This window comes from Cervus elaphus, chromosome 9 (genome assembly GCF_910594005.1).
Source record: "Cervus elaphus chromosome 9, mCerEla1.1, whole genome shotgun sequence".
NCBI classification, from domain to species: Eukaryota; Metazoa; Chordata; class Mammalia; order Artiodactyla; family Cervidae; genus Cervus; species Cervus elaphus.
This window is the reverse complement of record NC_057823.1, coordinates 51,645,936-51,667,313: the sequence shown is the minus strand read 5'-3', so window position 1 is coordinate 51,667,313 and position 21,378 is coordinate 51,645,936. Positions and strand designations below refer to the sequence as shown.

The following is a 21,378-nucleotide window of genomic DNA, read 5'->3' as shown; positions in this document are numbered from 1 at the left end:
TGTCCATTGAGTCGGTGATGCCATCCAACCATCTCCTCCTCTGTTGTCCCCTTCTCCTCCTGCCCTCAATCTTTCCCAGCATCAGGGTCTTTTCAGATGAATCAGCTCTTCGCATCAGGTGGCCAAAATATTGCAGTTTCAGCTTCAACATCAGTCCTTCCAATGAATACCCAGGACTGATTTCCTTCAGGATGGACTGGTTGGATCTCTGTGCAGTCCAAGGGACTCTCAAGAGTCTTCTCCAACATCACAGTTCAAAAGCATCAATTCTTCAGCACTCAGCTTTTTTTTTATAGTCCAACTCTCACATCCATACATGACTACTGGAAAAACCATAGCCTTGACTAGATGGACCTTTGTTAACAAAGTAGTGTCTGCTTTTTAATGTGCTGTCTAGGTTGGTCATAACTTTCCTTCCAAGGGGTAAGCGTCTTTTAATTTCATGGCTGCACACAGTCATCAAGACAGTGTGGTACTGGCACAAAGACAGAAATATAGACCAATGGAACAGAATAGAAAGCCCAGAGATAAATCCACGAACCTATCGACACCTTATCTTTGACAAAGGAGGCAAGGATATACAATGGAAAAAAGACAACCTCTTTAACAAGTGGTGCTGGGAAAACTGGTCAACCACTTGTAAAAGAATGAAACTAGAACACTTTCTAACACCATACACAAAAATAAACTCAAAATGGATTAAAGATCTAAATGTCAGACCAGAAACTATAAAACTCCTAGAGGAGAACATAGGCAAAACACTCTCCGACATAAATCACAGCAAGATCCTCTATGACCCACCTCCCAGAATATTGGAAATAAAAGCAAAACTAAACAAATGGGATCTAATGAAACTTAAAAGCTTTTGCACTACAAAGGAAACTATAAGTAAGGTGAAAAGACAGCCCTCAGATTGGGAGAAAATAATAGCAAATGAAGAAACAGACAAAGGATTACTCTCAAAAATATACAAGCAACTCTTGAAGCTCAATTCCAGAAAAATAAATGACCCAATCAAAAAATGGGCCAGAGAACTAAACAGACATTTCTCCAAAGAAGACATACAGATGGCTAACAAACACATGAAAAGGTGCTCAACATCACTCATTATTAGAGAAATGCAAATCAAAACCACAATGAGGTACCATTACACGCCAGTCAGGATGGCTGCTATCCAAAAGTCTACAAGCAATAAATGCTGGAGAGGGTGTGGAGAAAAGGGAACCCTCTTACACTGTTGGTGGGAATGCAAACTAGTACAGCCGCTATGGAAAACAGTGTGGAGATTCCTTAAAAAACTGGAAATAGAACTGCCATATGACCCAGCAATCCAACTTCTGGGCATACACACTGAGGAAACCAGATCTGAAAGAGACACGTGCACCCCAATGTTCATCGCAGCACTGTTTATAATAGCCAGGACATGGAAGCAACCTAGATGCCCATCAGCAGAGGAATGGATAAGGAAGCTGTGGTACATATACACCATGGAATATTACTCAGCCGTCAAAAAGAATTCATTTGAACCAGTCCTAATGAGATGGATGAAACTGGAGCCCCTTATGCAGAGTGAAGTAAGCCAGAAAGATAAAGAACAGTACAGCATACTAACACATATATATGGAATTTAGACAGATGGTAACGATAACCCTATATGCAAAACAGAAAAAGAGACACAGAAATACAGAACAGACTTTTGAACTCTGTGGGAGAAGGTGAGGGTGGGATGTTTCAAAAGAACAGCATGTATACTATCTATGGTGAAACAGATCACCAGCCCAGGTGGGATGCATGAGACAAGTGCTCGGGCCTGGTACACTGGGAAGACCCAGAGGAATCGGGTGGAGAGGGAGGTGGGAGGGGGGATCGGGATGGGGAATAAGTGTAAATCTATGGCTGATTCATATCAATGTATGACAAAACCCACTGAAATGTTGTGAAGTAATTAGCCTCCAACTAATAAAAAAATTAAAAAAAAAAAAAATTTTATGGCTGCAGTCACCATCTGCAGTGATTTTGGAGCCCAGAAAAATAAAGTCAGCCACTGTTTCCACTGTTTCCCCATTTATTTGCCATGAAGTGATGGGACTGGATGCCATGATCTTAGTTTTCTGAATGTTGAGTTTTAAGCCAACTTTTTCACTCTCCTCTTTCACTTTCATCAAGAGGCTCTTTAGTTCTTCTTCACTTTCTGCCATAAGGGTGGTGTCATCTGCATATCTGAGGCTACTGATATTTCTTCCGGCAATCTTGATTCCAGCTTGTGCTCTTCCAGTCCAGTGTTTCTCATGATGTACTCTGCATATAAGTTAAATAAGCAGGGCCTCCCTTTAGCCGGTTCTAATTAGCTTCTTTGATCCTTCCTCCCTGTCTCTCCCTCTAGCTTGTTAATTACACTTCTCCCCCATGAATTCTTCCTGTACTGGTCTTGTCTGTCTAGCCAGAGGAGCTGGGACTGAGAATCCAGGGCCGCTTAGTGGGAGGTATTACCTTCTTCTTTGTCCTGTACCACAGGTAGCCCCTCCCACTTCTGAGAAGCCTGAAAACCCAGGCCCTCTGCCTTTCTTAGCAGAAAGGTAAGAACAGTAATTTTCATTAAAGTACAATATATTATGATTAAAAGTGTTACTTGAATGCTTGGTATTTGCCATGAAGTGTGCTAATCTCTTTGTATATTATCACACTTCATACCCACAGTAATCTCATGAGATAAATATTACTAATTCCTATTTTATAGATGAAGAAACTGAGGTCTGAAGAGGTTTATTAACATGTAGCAACCACACAGCTTGAAAACACTGGAGCTAGAACTTGGGTCTCTCTGACTCCATAGCAGCTTTTACTCAGTATTTGCTTTTTGAGTTTGGGCTTTTTGATAAGATGAAAGTCCAGGTCACTGGCTCTTAGATCACCAAAAAACATGCTGGGATGTCAGCTATTTACCCTTAGTGTGGGAGAGGGTTTTTGAATTGAGATAATAAAACTTGGTGCAGAAGCAAGTTGGTGTGGTGCCATGGGTCTTTATGTATCTGGACCCTTGGAAAAACCTCCTTCTGCAAAAAAACAAGAAGCTCATCAATTTTTAATTGCTTTAATTCTTAACTCATTTTTCTGATAGTTTTACCCCTCAGAAGGTTAAGGGAAAGGGCTTCACTGAAGTGGTATTCTGAGCGTCATGAATGAATTGTTTGGTGAAGTGAAGGTGTTGGAAACTTTAGTCGAAAGTGACCATGTTCAGAGAAACCAAGGGAAATACAGAACTCTGAGTTTGAGGGAAAGAAGATTTTAGAAGGTCCAGGGAAGAGCAGATATGATGTTTGGGGAAGGGCTTTGAAGGGAAGGATGACTCATAGTCTGAACAATGAAATGTGCTTAGTTCAGTCACAAGTGATTACTGTAAGGAACAGAGAGGAGACACCTATTCAGGCCAACAAGGCCACTTGGGGAGTTGTTAGTGTTGAGCTTTGTCTAAGAGATGATAAAGGGGCCTGTAACCAAGAACAAACAGAGAACAAAGGGTGTAGGTCTCCGAGAACACTGTCAGGACTGAGGTGCGAAGAGCAAAGGACCTGCCTGAGCAGTTGGTGTTCGGAGTGAGGAATGGCAGGAAGGACATTGGGTCACCTGCCCCAGCCAGGTGACTCGGTGTAGCAGGTGACAGAGGGCTCATTGCCGTCCTTCTGTTTTACCTCTTCACTTCTCTTTTAAGGAGAATGGCCCTCCTGTCAGAAAGAGTACAGCAAACATGGTTAAGAAGAACTTGAGGAAGGAGGGAGAAGAGCCACTGGCTTCTTAAAATTAATTAGGGTCTGAAAAATCAAATGAAAGCTCACGGATATCATCATGAGACTGTGCACATATGGATCTTTACATCATTGAGAGAGGAGTAAGCAAACATGGTAACTGTTTTGCTTTTCAGAATAACAGGGCAAGTTTTGAGACCTCATTTATGAGCACTTCTAAAGAGAGATGATCTCTTGGAATTAGTGTGGATTCCATGAAAATAGACTGATTTAAAGCTTCATCTCCCTTCCTCCTTCTATTCCTTCTACAGAATAGTACATTCATCTTACGTGTACCACTTGATAACTTTTTAAAAGTGAATATACCCATGTAACTACCACCTGAGTCCAGAAATGGAACTTTATCAGCACCCCAGAAGACTCCCATACTGCCTCCTAATTCTGATTTCTTTTTTAGAAAAATTTGCCAGCCTACAAGTTAAGACTCAGTGTTGTAGACAAAGAGGGAACCTACATTTCAGAAGTGTTTGTCCAAACACGTAGCAAAGTGACATTTTAAATGTTGCTGTTACTAAATTTTTAATTTTATAAATAACCCACATTCATTGTTTTGGTTTTTTTTTAATCTTACCATGCAGGAACAAATATATGGTGTCAGTCCACCCATACCATTTATAACTGGCTTTTTACCTGCTCTGCTTGTATTCAGGGCCATGTTGAGGAACCCTTGCCTCATCAGAGGGTGATAGGAACAGCCTTCAGGGATTCGATCTGGGCAGGCCCAGTGTGAGTCAGTTTTGTGATACTGCTACCAAAAACTTGGATATGGCCTCAGTTTTTAGGAACAGATGACCTTGGGGCAGAGTATTAATTATTTTAAATAAAAATTGTTAGTGAATTCCAGAACTAATTGATGAAAGTTTGATGAGGAACAGGTTGTCTTCATATCTCAAGGAATCTCCCCACAAAATACATGTCAGTTTCAAAGGGACAAAGAGTATCTTTATAGTGGAGAAATCTGGCAGGTACCACCACGATCAGGTAATCAAAGTGAACCCAGCCACTCTTGAGCCTGAATGAGGTCACGTGCCGCCTCGTATGAGGCGCTGAGAGAGACAAGACTGCTTTTGTGTTACTCCCGCCAACATGCACTACCTCAGTCTAACCAGGAAAACACATCAGCTTCAGGCTGTGGGACATGCTACAACTGGCCTGTGCTCTTCCAGACTGTTACTGTCGTGAAAGAAGACAAACACAGACTGAGGAAAGCTGTCTCAGAGTTAAAGGAGATGCAGAGACATGCTTCTCAATTCATAATGTAAGGCCTGGGTTGGACCTTGAACTAAAATTATTTATCTATAAAGGATATTTTGGAGACAGTTGGCAAAATCTTAATATCTGTAGCTCATGCATCAGTGTTAATTTCCTCATTTTGATAACTGTACTGTGGTTATGTTCTTAAGAAATACACATTTGATACATTTAGGGGTAAAGGGGCTTCAGGTCTCAGGAAAAATGTGTAAATATAGAGAGAGAAAATATAGTAAAATGGTACCAATTTGTGACTCTCGATGGAAGTCTTGTTTTTTTTATTCTAGCGAAACCAGAGAGAAGTTTTAATTCCTTTTAGTGTTTTTCTCATTTGACTAAATTGCAGTAGAATAGCAAAACATATTTTAATGGAATGAATAATTATATCCTTTTTCTCAAAATAGTTTCCTAAGACAATTTAAATTTTCTTAAAATTAACCTATATCTTCAACATAGAGTTTTTGATTCTACACTCTTGAGAATGGATTTTGTGGATAATGTTTTTTTTTTTTTCTTTTATCTCCTGCATTGGCAGGCGGATTCTTTTTTTTTTTTTTTTCCATTTATTTTTATTAGTTGGAGGCTAATTACTTTACAATATTGTAGTGGTTTTTGGAAGTCTTTTTTCATTTTGCCACTTTTCTGTAAGTTATTTTTCTGTGTAATTTTCTATGGTATTTTTAAATTTTTATTTATTTATTTGGCTGCACTTAGCTGAGGCAGGTGGGCTCTTTAGATGCGGCCTGTAGAATCTAGCTCCCTGACCAGGGATTGAAACCAGGCCCTCTGCACTGGGATCATGGACTCTTAGCCACTGGACCACCACTGAAGTCCCCTATAGTAGTTTTTTAGTGCCCAGTCTGAAATGATTTGGACTTCCCAGGTGGCACTAGTGGTGAAAAAACCCAGCAACCAGTACAGGAGACGAGAGGTGCAGGTTTGATCCCTGGGTGGGGAAGATCCCCTGGAGGAGAACATAGCAGCCCACTCCCATATTCTTGCTTGGGGAATCCCATGGACAGAGGCGCCTAGTGGGCTAGAGTCCCTGGGGTCTCAAAGAGCCAGACAGCACTGAGCAGGGTGGGGCAGGGGATGCCCCAGGTGTCCGTGAGGTAGTGCTGTGTGTGAGAGCTCCCAGATGTCAAGAAGATTCTTCAATGCCCCTTCCTCTGAGTCCCCTTTGTCTCTCCCAGGGTGGGCAGGTTATCGTTCTGTATGTTTGTGTCTGGAAAGATGTTCTGGAGATGCTCTTGTGAGCTGTATCATTGTGGTGAACTGCGGGCGGCCTACACTGGCTTCTGTGACTGGCAACTGTTTGGGGACTGTATTTGAATGGGTCCTGTGACGCTCCCTTCTTTTCTTCAGTATCGAGATGGAACTTCTAAGGGGTCCAGCGTGGTTCCCACCGCAGTTACATGGTTTGAAGCTCACTACAGGCTGGATGTCTTTGTTTCTCCTGGAAGCTTCATTTTCATGTGGAAGAGTTGTATGTGGGTTTTTTTTTTCCCCTAAGTTGGTAACTGTCCATGTATTGATTGATTAATTGATTGCTTAACCCACATTAATCCCTAGATGGTAGGCTAGTATAGATCCTTAATGAGCCTGTTTCGGGAGTACACATCCTACAAGTTGTTGTGTTCACAGGTGACCCAGGGCCACTCACTGGGACTCAGACAGGCTGAGGCCTGAGTTCAGAGAAGGGACCTTTCTCTCTCTGAGTATGCACAACGTCATCAGGCAAGATCACAAACGATTGAGCCTGAGGTTTCCCCCTTCCCCCACTGTACAGCATCTTCTCAGACAGCATTTCAGAACAGTGGCAGCTTTGTCTTCTGTTATTAAGACAGAAGGAGTAATGATTGTCCTACCTAGAAATACTGCAGGGACTCATGAGAGAGCACATACCCTCTGTGTCTCCAGCGTGCTGTGAACAGGCCCAACATCTCGGTTTGGGCTGGGACTCTGGACCACACAACTCTACACCAGGAGTTTCACCTTAGTATTTCCTCAGCCCCCTTTGAAGCCATCAACCCAGTCTGTATTTCCTGTCCTCCCTTTCTGTTTTTCTCCTTTTCCACTGATTCAGACTCCCATTTTAGTTCTTGCTGTTCTGATTCACCCATGAGCATGCTGGGTGAGCAGATTCTGTGCATTTCCTGTTTCTGGGCACACGCCCCCGCTGCCAGCAGTGGCTGCTCCACGGCCCCCGTGCATCGCAGAGGACCCCACAAGGAAGAGGGCCTGTGCTTGACTTACTGCTCTGCCCTCACCATCTTAAAAGCCCTCAATTTTAGAACAAGGGTCCCATGTTCCCTGGAACATTATGTAGTCGAGTGCCAGGGAGGGAGGAGGCACTGCCTGCCTCTGAAGCAGGCAGCGTTGTCCTGAACCCCCATGGCCAGGCCTGGCTGCCCACCCTGAGATCAGCTCCACCACCCCCTCAACACTCCCCAACACTTGCTCAGCCTGGTTAGCTAAAACATGACCTCTGACCCTTGGCAGGTTCCCACATCGGTCACCCCAACCCAAATTGTTTGGTTTCTGCAAATGCAGTCTCTTCCGTTTCTACAGTGCCCCCTCCCCCCGACGCCAAGATTTACTGAGGAGCAGCTGCTGCTGTCCCTCTGCACTCAGACAGCTGACTCGCCTGCTGATTGTGAACATCCCAGTAATCCAAGTGCTAATGGTGTTTATTCAGCCCAGCCGGCTTAGCCCAGAACAAGGTTTATTCTCATTTATCTCATGGGAGACGAGCTATGTCCTTAATATCCTTCTGTTGACTTTGAGCACACCAGCGCCACTGATGTTGCTGAGAGACATGCCAGGCCCCTGCCCTTTTAACTCACCCAAATCCTCAGTTGTCAGGACACCCATCGTCCGGCCGGCAAGACACCCCCACCCCCATGCCCGCCCCCAGGCTCCATGGCTGTGGCTCTGATCCTGAGTCTGTGAACTGGGAGGGGCTGAGACCAGCATACATGTGCCTGGGGCCTCTGGGCCGAGGAGAAGCTGTGTTCTCAAGGGTATGGTCTGGCCGCAAAACATGTACAGCAAACACACTGTGATTGTAATCTTCCAGTCACAATGTACTGGCTAGCATTTTGGTGCTCACTGGCTTTTCTGTCTTTAACTCAAGGTAGTTTTAGCTCTGCCTCCTAGGTGAAGACTCTGAAGCAAAGGGACCCACCCAAGGCCATCAGCCACTTTACAGGATTCTGGCTGAGTATTCTCCTGGCCCTGCCCCTTACACATCCTATAGACCTCACTCTGCGCTGCTTGGGGCACTTCTTTCCCCAAAAATGGCAGAGAGCATTCAGAGCCCAAGTCTGAGCTCTCGGGAGAGAGGTTCTCTGAGAGCAGGTTGGCATCTGCCCTTCGAGGGCAGACTGCTCAAGGGAAGCCCTTCTCCACTGTCACTGGTGGATGGACTGAGTGCCATCTAGAAATGTGAGATTGGTCTTTTCCACCCTCCGGCTGTATTTCATCAGCCCCTTGACTGGACAACACTAGAAGGCTGTTTTCAGAAGGGTTTTGTATGGAGTCTCTGGCATGTCCATGGAACCACTGAAGCCCTGGGCCCTGGGGTAGGGCCTAGAGTTATGTGGGTTCTCTCATTCAAGCTGGTCAAGGTGTAGGCCCAGGGCTGCCAAGGCCACACTGGGCTACAGGCCCACATTTGGCCAGTGGTCCTACTCTTCTTACGCAGGTCTTCAGGACTCTGCCGCAGGTGGGAAAGAGTAGATTGATTGCCTCACGAAAGTGATTCTATCAAGTGGCTGTAGGCACGAGGCTTTCCCTTTTTCTCGCTGGTGTACTTCTGTGTTTGAGCTCTATTCTTTCCTACTCTGGATGGGCTTCCCTCCATTTAGAGGGGTCCGGACGAACCTGGCTGCTGTTGGCTGTAGGTACCCCTGGCTTGCAGCACAGTGTCTGCCTTGTGGAGAAGAAACTTCTGTGTCCTGACTCCAGGGTCAAAGACTGAAGGGCTCTGATGGCCTGTCCTCGGCAGCCCACTGAGGGCCTCATGAAGGGGGAACATAATGAACCAGTGCTGGGCCACAGGGCATGGGGGAGTCCGTTCCAGGAGGAAGGGAAGAAAGGGTGTCAGAGCCTGGTGAGGGGAGAGGATGCTGGGCAGGTACAGACACACACCACACCACAGCGCCGGCCTGACCTGCGAGTGGTGGGCTGGCCTGCCTCAGAGTGTCCCTCCAAGTCCTCTCCCACCCCTGGGTCATTGTCCTGACACGGGCCCTTCTCCTGGATCCTCTCTTGTGTTTGTGCCCTGGAGGCACGTTTCCAACTCCCCCACTTTGCCTTGCAAGTGTCGAGGAAAGAGAAGCAGGAGCAAGTTCCACTTACTGGGCAGGTTATGGGTCCCGTGTCTCCCCTGCTCAGTCACAGCCTGACCTGCCTGTGTGTCGGGGGTCAGCTGCACCTCCAGCCCCGTTCTCTGTGATTCTTCAGGGCAGCCTTCCACTGAATGGTCTCCTAGCCTCTCTGGACATGCTCATGTTGTTCCCTGAGCACATGCTGGTCTTCTGGTCCGCAGACCGTCTTCCCCACCTGACTCCCACTCTCCTGCAATCTCGCTGCTTTTGGGCAGCCCTGCTGGCTCTTCCAGACAAGACTTTTCTATTCTTTCTCTGAAGCCCCACAGACCATAGGTTCAGAGCCAGCTGGCAGGGCCTAAAGTTACGTAGCCATTCACTTATTCACTCTGCAGCCTGTAAGTGGAGTATGGTGGTGTGGCGTCTCTTGTATGTGTGGACCCTGGCTTGTCAGTGTTGAGCGGAAGAGAAGAGGCTGCGTATCCGCGAGGATCTCTTCTGCACACGGGGCGTTTCTGAGCAGCTAACTGACTGGCCTGTGCCTTCCTCTAGATCTTCCCTGGCACAGTACCGTGTGGCCCTTTCTACCCCACATCAGGCTTCTATGGACAGAAATACTGGGAAGCCATGTCTCTTCTTAGCTTTGGGCATTTTTTGTTTACTTCCACTGGCTTATTCTTCCTCTGGGGAATCCTAGGGATTTGCCTACAGACTGCGTGCCCTCCCCTTGGCTCCTGGTAGTTTGTTTTTTTACTGTGTGTGCTTCGGTTCCCTCTGGGGTTTGGGTCTTCTCTCCCCTTCTACTAGCTGAGACCTGGGTGGGCAGAGACCAGTCTTGTTTGTGTCTCTCCCCTCCCCCAGCTCTGCCCAGGCTGGTGACAGGGAGGCACTCCAGGGCTGCTCAGGCTGGGCCTCCCTGGGGGCCCCTCTGCTCCTGAGCCTTGTCGCCTCCCTGGGTCTTGTTCTCAACAGATCTGTAGACGAGAATGAGTCTTCACATGCTGTCTTTGAAGGAGTTTGTCTGTGCTGCTCTGGGGGCCCACTGGGGATGGGGCTCCTCTGTGCTGTTCCTGAGGCTGATGCGATGTTGGGCCTCCTAGCCCCCGCTTCCTCGGGAGACTGCATCTGACGTTTGTATGAATTTTCTCAGCATGGTTGACTTCTTTTCCTAGACCCTGCCTGTTGCGGGTGAGCGTTCCTCAGACACACGATGGCAGAGACAGCCCTAATTAGCTCACCCTTTGATGAAGCAGCTGCCTGTCTCAAGTTGGGGGAGCAGGGGTAAGGGAGAGGCTCAGCGCCAGACTCCCAGCGTCAGTGCCCACCTGCCTGTCTGGAGAAGAGCTGTCAGCCTTCCTCCCCAGGGACCCCAGCCCTCTTCTCCAGACGGCTCTTCAGACACGAGTGAACTTGCAGTGGGAGAGGCCGGCACCCACCCTCATGTCCTTTCTACAGAGGAGATGCAGAGGGGTGCGGGCTCCTCCCGTTTTACAGCAGGAATACTGGCCCTGTGTGCTCGGTCTGACTGAGCCTTGAAGCCGCCGCCTGGCAGCAGCAGAGGGTTGGGCCGTCAGGCACTCACTGGGCCCCGTGACCGTGCTGTCCGGCCAGGGCCTCTCCCATGAGCCGCCTGCTCTCTCTCCTTGCCTGCATCCCCTTTCTCTGGGTTTTGGACCAGGAATCGTCTCTGTGATTTGTCTGTATCCTGAGCATTCTGCTTCATTCTCCCCATGCTGTGAGGGCCCCCTGCCAAGGTGGGGGTTTGGAGAAACAGGTGCTTTTTGGGTCTCCAGGGCACTTCTCGGCGGCCAGAGCCCGGAGGAGAGGGGGGCCGTCTGTGTGCTTGCGTCTCACTGGGGGCCCAGTCCCCACCCCATCCCCTTGCCGCCGGTCTCAGGCTTTCACTTGCCTGCCACCTTTCCCAAGACCTCATAAGCTGCTGGTGAGGGCATCTCAATCTTCCTCAAGGGCCTGACCACACAGGTCCCTGCACTTGGCTCTCAATCCTTAATTCATCACCAGTTTGGTCTTAGAAAGGAAATGGTTCCCAGCCATGTCCCTGTCTGGCACCCTGCCCCAGGGGAGGTCTCACCCTTCAGGCCCCCATCCTTTCATCCGGGAGGGCTTTGCCTGAAATGTTTGTTTGAAGCTCATCACTCTTTTCTCTAGCCCAGAATGGGGACCTGAGTTCCAGGGGCAGCCATGGGTTTTGAGTGTTTCATTGTTGCCCGTTTGCTGGTTGATGCAGTCACGGTTGTACACGTGTCAGCTCTCACTCCCTGTTGTCCGGGACCTGCGCCACGGCAGACCCTGTGCTGGGATGTGGGGACAGGCGCAGAGTGGAGAGTGCGGCAGGAGGCAGCTGGGTTGGTCCTATGTCGGGATCTCCCCAGGACCAGAGGCTCCCTGGATCCTATTCTTTCTGCCTGCCTTCCTCCTCACGCTCTGTCTGTGTGCGCCACCCGGGAGGGGAGAGGACGGAAGAGGCCTTGCAGCTCCACACCCGCTAGTGTTTCTGCAGAGCGTGATGGTCCCGGGACCTTGAAGGCAGTGGGGGAGCAGGTATGGCTGCCTCGAGGAGCGTGGAGGAAGGCTTTCCATTGGAGGGACCCTGAAGGAGCACGTTTAACATATCGGGATCTTAAAATGGGATTTCCATCCCCAGATCACTCCAGCCTGTTGGCTGATGTGGAGTGGACGCTGGCCTGGGGCCCTGGGCCTGTTGCCTGTGCCGTTGGCACCTGTGTTGCCAGGTGGACCGCGCCATTTTGTTTCTGTTTACCCAGCTAAGTCTTTGCCTGTCCAGCACGGGAATCCCCCCTTGTTCTTCCCCAGGGATGGCCGCTGTGGCGGCAGCCCCCTTACCTGGGCTGGGCGTGCCCCCAAGTTGGTGAGTAGGTGCAAAATCATGCTTTCTTGTTCTTCCCCACAGCAACCCAAAGGTCCAGGTGGAGGCCATTGAGGGGGGAGCCTTGCAGAAACTGCTGGTCATTCTGGCCACGGAGCAGCCTCTCACCACAAAGAAGAAGGTGTGTTTCTGCCCTTTGTTCCTGTTCAGACCTCAGCACACCTGTGAAACCTAGAAGGCGAGGAGGGTCCCTCTCCAGACTGCACTCGTAACCTTTGGGGGCCTGAGTGGTCATCCCTGGGTGGCATGGCGGGGAGGGCTTCTCTCTGAGGCAGCCAGGCAGCCTGTGAGGTATCTGAGGCCTGGGTTCAGCTCCCAGGTTCAGCACCTCAGTTCCTGCCGTGGGCCTCCGTTTGTCCACTGGGTGATGTTGAAGGTGTCTGATGTCTCTCCTGCTCTCTCAGCCTTGGGTCCTAGGGTGCAGCTAATCCCGAGGGTGGCAGGTGGAGCGAGAGAGAAGGGGGCTGGGCTGGGGCACTTGGGGCTCCTCCGGGTGCCTGCCCCAGGGCCTGGTTTCTGTGGCCCCTCACCCATCCGGGTCTGTTTCTCCACAGGCCCTGTTCGCCCTGTGCTCCTTGTTACGACACTTCCCCTACGCCCAGCAGCAGTTCCTGAAGCTGGGGGGGCTGCAAGTGCTGAGAAGTCTGGTCCAGGAGAAGGGCATGGAGGTGCTGGCCGTGCGTGTGGTCACGCTGCTCTATGACCTGGTCACCGAGAAGGTGAGAGCCCGGGGCCTGGCCGCCCCTGCCCTCTGCTTTGTGTGTGCTTCTGGTCATTTGACCTCCCCCTCCCCCACTATCTTCCATCTGTCCCTCCATCCTCATGACGGAGTGACCTGAGCAAATGTGCCAGCCCGGAGCTGGGCAGGGATGCTGTGGAGCCCAGGACTTCTGAGATGTCACAGTGGATGTTCTGTGGGAGGTGACTGCTGAGCTCAAACCTGAGAGCTGTGCCGAGTGGGAGGGAGGAGGGGACGCTGGCAGTGGTCGGGACCAAGTGTGCAGGCACAGGGGTCAGTGTGACCGAAGGCCCGAGCAGCCAAGATCAGCCCTCCATGGAACGAAAGGTCATGTGTGGTGAAGTGTAGGGTGGGAGCAACCAGGAGCAGGGGGTGGAGCAGCTTGTGTCTGAGGCCACCACAGCAGCCAGGAGACCGAGGAGCCGGTCTGGAATAACGCTGAACCTGAAGGTTCCGGAAACCTGAAGGTGCCTCCTCTGGGAGCTTTGGCTCTGGGCCGGGCTCAGACTAGCTGCCATCAAGGGCCCCAGGGGCTTGCTGCCTGCAAGGAGACTTGGTGCCCAGCCCACTTTGGTCTTTGCGAGCTTGGAAAGTGTCTTAATTAAGGAGAGGGTAAAACCAGCCAGGCCTGATTGTCAGTTCAGCTGCTGCAGAGAGCTCTGGCAGGGTTTCTTCTGTTGCCTCTCAGGGGCCACACTCTCCCCACAGCCGACTCAGATTAGTGGAGCAGGGCTGGGTAGCCCCGGGGACCAGGCTGGAGACAGAGGTCCCCTCTTCCTCGCTGCGCCTCCCCGGCTCCGTGCACCCCTCCCCCAGGCCTCAGGCTGGGTCAGGGTCATCCGTTGCCGCTTTCCTCTCCGCCTCTTGGCTTCTGTCTGTGTGCGCTCCTGTCTATCCCTCTGGCCCTGTCTCATCTCCCAGTCTGTCCCTCTCCCTCGCTCTCCCCTCCCCCTCTCTCTTCCTTCACCCCTCTAAGCTGCAGAAACCTGATTTCTCAGAACAGCAGGCAGCCATGTGGTGCTCACATCCAGTTAATAAGGCCTGGGCACAGTTGACGTCCTGGGAACAGGCCAGCAAGCCTGGGGAAGGATGTGTGCATTGGTTGGCATTTCCTGGGAGAACCCTGTCACTTTCCCCTGGTGTCTTGGGTGTTTCTGCTGCCCCCAGCCCTGGCACAGGGCACTGTGACTGCATCATCCCCGGGGAGCCACTGCTAGCAAGGCTCTCTGAGTCAGCTGGCCCAGGAGCCGGACTGGAGGCTTTGGGGTGCCATGAGGATCAGGGGGGGCCTGGCGTCTCTCTGCAAACAGTATGAAGATAACCGTCTGTCTGCAGGAGGAAGATGGTTGGAGGGGTTTCAGTTGGAGTGTTGGAACAGATGGCACGCATGCTCTACGCTTGAGGCCATCAGGGCATCTTGTTCTGTGGTTTCTCAGTACACTGGGGATGGGTACAGGGCTCCTGAAGGAAGAAGTGTGACAGGGTGGAGGGGTGCCATGCTCCTTGAGGGCATCTTTGGTGTGGGGAGGTGGTGGCTGGACTTCAGAATTCCCAGGGGAGTGTGGACCCACCTCTCAGATTGTCAGGCTCCTCGGTCCTTGCCCCTTCCATTGTCTGCCAAACCCCAGGCATTTCTTCTTCTGTCCCTTGGCTCTGGGCAGGCCCTTTACTAAGAAACTGTGTCCTGATATCTGGGCTCCTGCAGAGCTGGGACGCCTGCCTGTGGTCATGAACCCACATCTTCTTGTGCCTCCATGGAGCTGAAGGGCCCTTCCGCAAGTGTTGCCTGGGTGTCTGCCTATCCCGTGCCGTGCCCAGCCAGTAGTCCCTGCCCTCCTGGTGCTTCCAGGCAGACATTTACCAGAGACCCTCCTAGAGCACGTGGGCCCTGGAGGCTTACAGTCAGGGCCCTGACTCTTCAGGGCAGTCAGGGGAGTTGCTGAGATCCGAGGGTTGAGTGAGGTTGACTGTGGAGTTGGTGCTGGGTGAGAGGGTGCCTGGAAGTGCGAGCTGCCCCTGCACAGGCCCTGGGGGAAGGTTAGTGTGACAGGTGCCATAGTGAGGGCACCAATGGGGAGGTGTCCGAGCACCTGGGGGGCAGGGCCTGCAGAGCCTCCACGTCCCAGGCAGGGGAGTCCATCTTTATCATCAGAAATGCCCAGTGTGAAGGGTTTAGGGTGGGGCCTGGAGGGGGGCAGGTTGGGCCCGGGAGGCAGGGCACTGAAAAGTACAGTGAGGAGCAGGGCCCCTGGGGCAGAGAGCTGACAGGACTGGGTGTGTTTTGCAGGTGGAGCTGGCGGGATGGGAGTAGGTTAGGAAACGACAGCCATGTCCTTTTCAGCCTTTTCTGTGTCAGAAAGCTGACCCTCCCTGCTTCCCTGCTTTCTCTGCTGGCTTTGAGGAGCCCCAGAGCCATCAGGTGGTCTGCTGTGGGCCCTGAGCTTTTTCTGGGCTTTCTTCTTGCCTGCCCTGTCATCTGCACACCCCATTCTCCCCTGGAGTTAGGGCAGTGAGTCCTTCTTTCTTCCTGCGAGTACATTTAGTGCACCCACTGCTGCTCCTCTGTCTCTGCATACCTTCCTCTGACAGGTGAGGTAAGTTGGTAGACTCCTGGTGGCGTGCTGTGATCGTGCAGTGGTTAGTACTCTGCGTAATGAAATGAGGTGGTAATCTGTCAGGTCGCAGGTGTTCCCTTCCCTGCCTCTGAATTCCTGCCAGGCTTGGTTCCCGCCACATTCTGTTGGAGCTGGGTTTCTGCACATCACCAACACAGGCCGTGTGTGTAACTTCCTGCCCAGACTTCCCTCGGTGTAGAGGCCAGGGATGCCCAGGGCTCTGTGTGTTGTGTGCCCAGCCTGGCCCTGGTGCCCATCCACTGTAACAGCCTGCGGGCTACAAACATGGGACGGGCCCAGGCCTCTTGTCACAGCCCTGCCATGTGTGTGAACCCTCCACCCTCATCCCCTCGGACAACTCCCACAAGCCTCTCAAGACTCAGGGAAATGCCAGCCTCCTCTCCCCGCCATGCCCGACTCCTCTGAGGCAGTAGATCTGTGGTTGTGGTGGTGATGCTGCCGCTGGCACAGCTGACGTTTGACGATGGTAAAGCTCACTTCGCTGGTGGGCTCCGTGTGCCAGGCACTGGCTGTGTGTCTGCTGTCCCATTGAGTCCTCCCAACAGTCCTGAAGGGGCTTTATCATCTCGTCCACATGAGAGATGGTGACATTGAGTCCTAGGGAGGCTCAGTGCTGGCCCAAGGCCATTTGGTCATTCAGCTGTCAGCAGTAGAGCAGGATTTGAGCCCAGACTATCTGCCTCCATCCCACCCTGCTGCACGAAACGCATCGTGACATTTAGGACTTGCTCTGCTAGATCCTGAGCTGCTTGAGGGCAGGGATCCTGTCTCCATCTTGGTTTCTCCAGCACCTGGCACACTGCAGTTTTGTTTTTTGTTTTTTTTAATGAGTGGATGGATGGATGGACTGGACGGGCTGGAGAGCATGTGTGGAGCTGTGAATCCAGCTGACTTCCCCCTGAAGGGCCTTTGAGGCCCAAGGGTATGGATAGAGAGGGGACAGACTCACGGGTCAGCCAGGTGCCTTCCAGTCTGAAGGGCAGAGCTGACGGCTCTCTGTGTGTTCTCTGTCCCGTGTCCCCCCGCCCCCGCCCCGGCCATGCGGATGGCAGATGTTTGCGGAGGAGGATGCCGAGCTGACGCGGGACATGTCCCCTGAGAGGCTGCAGCAGTATCGCCAGGTGCACCTCTTGCCCAGCCTGCAGGAGCAGGGCTGGTGTGAGATCACCGCCCACCTCCTGGCGCTACCGGAGCACGACGCCCGCGAGAAGGTGCTGCAGACGCTGGGCGCCCTCCTGGCCACCTGCCGGGACCGCTTCCATCAGGACACGCAGCTCCACAGGACACTGGGCACGCTGCAGGCTGAGTACCAGGCACTGGCCGCCCTGGAGCTCCAGGAGGGCGAGGACGAGGGTTACTTCCGGGAGCTCCTGGACTCCATCAACAGCTTGCTGATGGAGCTGAGATGAGGCTGCCCCTGACACTGGGATGCTCCTTGTGAGACTGAGGGGCACCAGCTTGGGTGGGCTCTTCAGGGGATACCAGGCAGTAGGGAGGACTTCCCTACTGGGGCCTGAGCATCATCTGGGCAGTGCTGGCTTGGCCATTAAATGGAGGCATGACAGCCGATGTCTACTTGTGTCTGTGTGGTCTGGGCACAGCGCTTTGGTGGTCGCTGGGTGACAGGCCCCTGAGGTTCCCTGGTGCTGTGCTGGGTGGTCGCCTGGTAATGGGCCCCGTGGGAAGGATCCAGGCCCAGGAGTTAAGAGAATCCCAGCTAGACCCTGCTCTCTCCCACCAGTGGCTCTGTGACTTTGGGGTGACACTTAGCTTCCCTGAGACCGTTTGCTCCTCTGTCAGAGGGGAATGCCATTAAACGCGAGAAGACACACAGAAAGCACCACACCAGTGTCCGGCACCTGTGCTCGTCCCTCCTCACCCAGCTGTGTGCGGCGCTCTGCCCCCTCCATCCCGTGCCTGCATGTTAATTTCAAGGCCAGTGGCAGAAGCTTGAGGGCATCTCCACACACAGGGGTGCTGTGTCAGCCCAGGCAGCTGATGGGTGAGGCTGGAGCTCTTCGTTGGCTCTGGGTCCTGGGTGGTGGGACTGGGGGGCTCGGTGCACTCTGGAGGCCTTTGGGTGGAGGTATCACTCTGGGAGAGGAGTAATCTCTCCACAGCTGGTAATGGGAGCCCAGGCCTGCTGGGCCCACCTGGTGGAGCAGAGGGGCCTGTCTGTGCCCTTGCCCCTCTTCTGCGTCCATGTGATCTGCACTGAGCTGGAGGTGGCAGCCTTGGAGGCAGGGGCAGCTGAGCCTGACAAGTCGCAGCCCCCACCCCGGAGAGGCGGAGCGCCAGGCTGGGAGCCTGCTGCAGGTTGCCACAGCAACCCCTGCTCTGGGCTTTCCTGATTTGGATTCTGGTGCGTTTGTTTTTCAGCTATTCCCAATGCACCAGAGGCTCACTCCTGCTGCTTAGGCCGCCTCTCCCAGCCTCTGTGTAGAACTCTCCCCATCCCGGCCTTGCATGTAGAAATCACAGTTTCGCTGAGCTGAGGGCAAGCTGAGGCCCAGAGGAACCTGGGGCAGGTCAGTGGCCTCAGCCCTGCTCCTGCCCACGGAGAGCCTGGGAGGGCTGCTTCAGCAGCGCGTTCTCCTGGGGGGCAGGAGGGAGGCCAGGGTCTGTGGAGTTGGGGTAGGATGCCTCGGGGCCCAGGCGTCATGGGGATCAGTCCACTGAGTTGGATGCCTGCTGGCTCGGGTGTCATGGGGCTCAGACCAGAGTCCACAGAGTTGGATGCCTGCTGGCTCACAGCCTCTAAACCTGTCAGTAGCCTTGTACATTTCACAGATGAGGAAGTCACGGCCAGGGAGGTTGAATGATCTGCCTGAGGTCACACAGGCGGCGAGGGGCAGAGCTGGAGTTTGCTGGGCGGAACATGCTTTGGAAAGGTTGAATGTTTGGCTCAGAAGATCATTTTAATCTGACAGGCGGTGGTGGGAGGGCCAGGAGAGATGGCCAAGCAGGCCAGGTCCAGAAAGGTGCTGGGACGTGGGAGTGAGTGAGGGGAGGCAGACAGTGCCAGGCGACTGAGCGCACAGCCAGGTGATGGCACTGCGTCTGCCGTCTCCTTCACATACACAACACAAGGCGTTAGCCGGGGTGAAGCTTGGTCTGCAGTCTGCCTTCTCAGTGGCCTCATCTGGGTCGTCCTGGACCTCTGCCTTCTTGGTCCTTAGTCTCAGGCCCTGACAGAGCCTCCCAGGAGACAGGCACAGTGTGACCCAGGACGTGGGCCACAGGGGTGTGGATTCTGGTTCCACCATCCAGTTCATCGGCAGCTGTTGTCTGCAGGTCTAAGAGGAGCCCTTGTCTGCCTTCCCTTGGGTGACGTCAGGACCTAGAGCCAAGGAGTACGACCTGGGCTACATAATATGACATCTGGCAGTGAATGCTGAAAACTGTCAAGAAAAACAAAGCCCAGAATGGGGGATGAGGAGAGTCAGGGAAGGCCTCTCTGAAGAGGTGCAGTGTGAAGAGAAGGAAGTGAGGCAGTGAGCCCTGTGGGATCTCGCGAAGTGCTTTGTATATAAGGAGATAGCAGAGGCAGGAACATGGCTGGGGTGTTGGAAAAAAAGCAAGAGTCGGTGGAAGGGAGAATAGTAAGCACCACGAGGAGGGCGGACCCTGGCAGCTCTGGTGAGGACTGGAGCTGCTGCTTTGCTACGGGGGCCATTGGAAACTTGCGAGCAGAGGACAGACCCGACGTGACTGACATTTTAACAGGACCACGCACGTTGCTGTGGTGAGAATAGATGACACCGGAGCACAGACAGAAGCGGGCAGCCCGCACAGCATCCGATGTAGAATCCAGATGAGAGCTGATGTGGTGTGAACCAGGGTGATAATGGAGAAGGTGACGCGAAGTGGTTAGACTCCACATGTGTTTTAAATGTCATCATGAGAGGACTTGCTGACTGACCTCATGTGGTGTGTGAGGGAACAAGAGTCAAGGAAGAAGCCTTACCTCAGGATTTCAACAAAGGGTGCAGCAGCAACTCCACAGCCATGTTTTAGAAAATGAACCTTGACCTATAGCTGTCATCTTACCCCAAATTTAACTCAAAAGCATATATAGACCTAAATGAAAAATCGTACAACTTTTAGAAGGAAATAGGAAAATTAATATTTGTGACCTTGTGTTAGAGTTTTTAGCTATACCACCAAAGCACAACTCATAAAGTTAAAAACTGATAGATTGAACTATATCAAAATTAGAAACTTATTCTGTGAAATTAAGAAAATAAAGACAAGCCAAAAACAGGGAGAAAATATATACTTGGCAAAAGGATTTGTATCCAGAATCAATGTAAAAAAAAAAAAAAAACTTGACAAAAGGATTTTGTATCCAGAATATATGAAGAATTCCCAAAGCAAGAAAACAGTCAACCCAATTTTCAAAAATAAAGATTTGCAAAGGCATTACCAAAGTGGATATACAAATGACACATCAACAGGTGAAAAAAATGCCAGTGAGACAGCATCTCAGTCTCATTCCTAGGTATTTACCCAAGATAAAAATCTTTGTTTATACAAAAACTTGAACATTTGTATCAACTTTATTTGTAAAAACAAAACAGAAAACAGGCACACTGTCCCTTTTCTGGGGGTAGACAGACCAACAGGGTAATAATCCTCTCTGCTCCACAGGGAAGGAACAGATCACTGTGCCCGCGTGCATCTCAGATGCATGCTGCTGACTCGAGAGAAGCCACACTCAGAAGCCTGCATACTGTTGCTTTATTTATGTGACATTCTGGAAAAGGCAGAACTAGAGAGAAAGGGTTTTTTCAGGACTTAGGGGACATTTCAACAACAGTGGGGTAGCACAGTGGAATCTTGGGGAGCATGTTGGAAGTGTTCTCTGTCTCAGTTGTGGTGGTTACACAGCCACCACGTGTGTCAAAATTCAAACACCCCAGAAAGTGAATTTTACTCTGTGTAAATTATAACTAAAAAATTGTAAGGTAATAAATACTTCCCTGGTGGCTCAGATGGTAAAGAATCTGCCTGCAATGCAGGAGGCCTGAGTTTGATCCCTGGGTTGGGAAAATCCCCTGGAGGAGGAAGTGGTAACCCACTCCAGTATTCTTGCCTGGGAAATCCCTTGAACAGAGGAGCCTGGTGGGCTACAGTCCATGGGATGACAAAGAGTTGGACACAACTGAGCAACTAACACTTTCAAATACTCAAACGTTTCCTTTCCTAGCATTTGACTGTTATCTGTGCTTCTGAGATTCCTTAATGTCTATCGCATCTGATGGTGGAAAAACTAACTACGCACTCGAACTTCTTTTCCCAGCTCCACCCAGCAGGACACCTCGTGGGTGACTGGAAATCTGTGGTGGGAGTATTTATACCAGGGAAGTTGGGAATGTTACAAATCAACAATTAATTTATTGTTTTGTTGATTGTCTAGACTTAAAAGAGGGTGCTGAAGACATTAATGCCAATTAGGCTTTGTGTGTCATCTGTATTTAGCACAAAGATTGAGGAAACTCTTACAGTATTCTGATTCAGCAAAGTCATCATTCACTGACAAGTGAAATGCCCACACATGTGTTTCTGTTTTTTCACTTCCTTACTCCTTAAGGTAAACAAAAATATCAACCAACATTAACATCAGAACTAGACTCATTTGTCAGTTTCAACCATAGGTTGGCTATGGATGCAAGATTTGAGCAAAAATCAAAGAAGGCCTCAGTGGAAT

At 51.3% G+C, this 21,378-nt stretch overlaps 1 protein-coding gene and 1 pseudogene across 10 annotated transcripts in view; one reads left to right on the top strand and one right to left on the bottom strand.

Moving 5' to 3' along the window:
• LOC122699145 overlaps positions 1-11,117 on the bottom strand; it is a 49,278-nt pseudogene extending 38,161 nt beyond the window's left edge.
• The window catches only part of SIL1 (SIL1 nucleotide exchange factor), a 237,142-nt gene extending 219,910 nt beyond the window's left edge, over positions 1-17,232 (top strand). For all 10 annotated transcript variants that reach the window (XM_043912904.1, XM_043912902.1, XM_043912896.1 and 7 more), the window contains 3 exons: positions 12,318-12,414; positions 12,848-13,012; positions 16,721-17,232. In XM_043912904.1, coding sequence (XP_043768839.1) covers positions 12,318-12,414; positions 12,848-13,012; positions 16,721-17,077 — 619 coding nt within the window. In that variant the 3' untranslated portion in view covers positions 17,078-17,232. The remainder of the gene's footprint in view (positions 1-12,317; positions 12,415-12,847; positions 13,013-16,720) is intronic.
• The last annotated feature ends 4,146 nt before the right edge of the window (positions 17,233-21,378 follow it).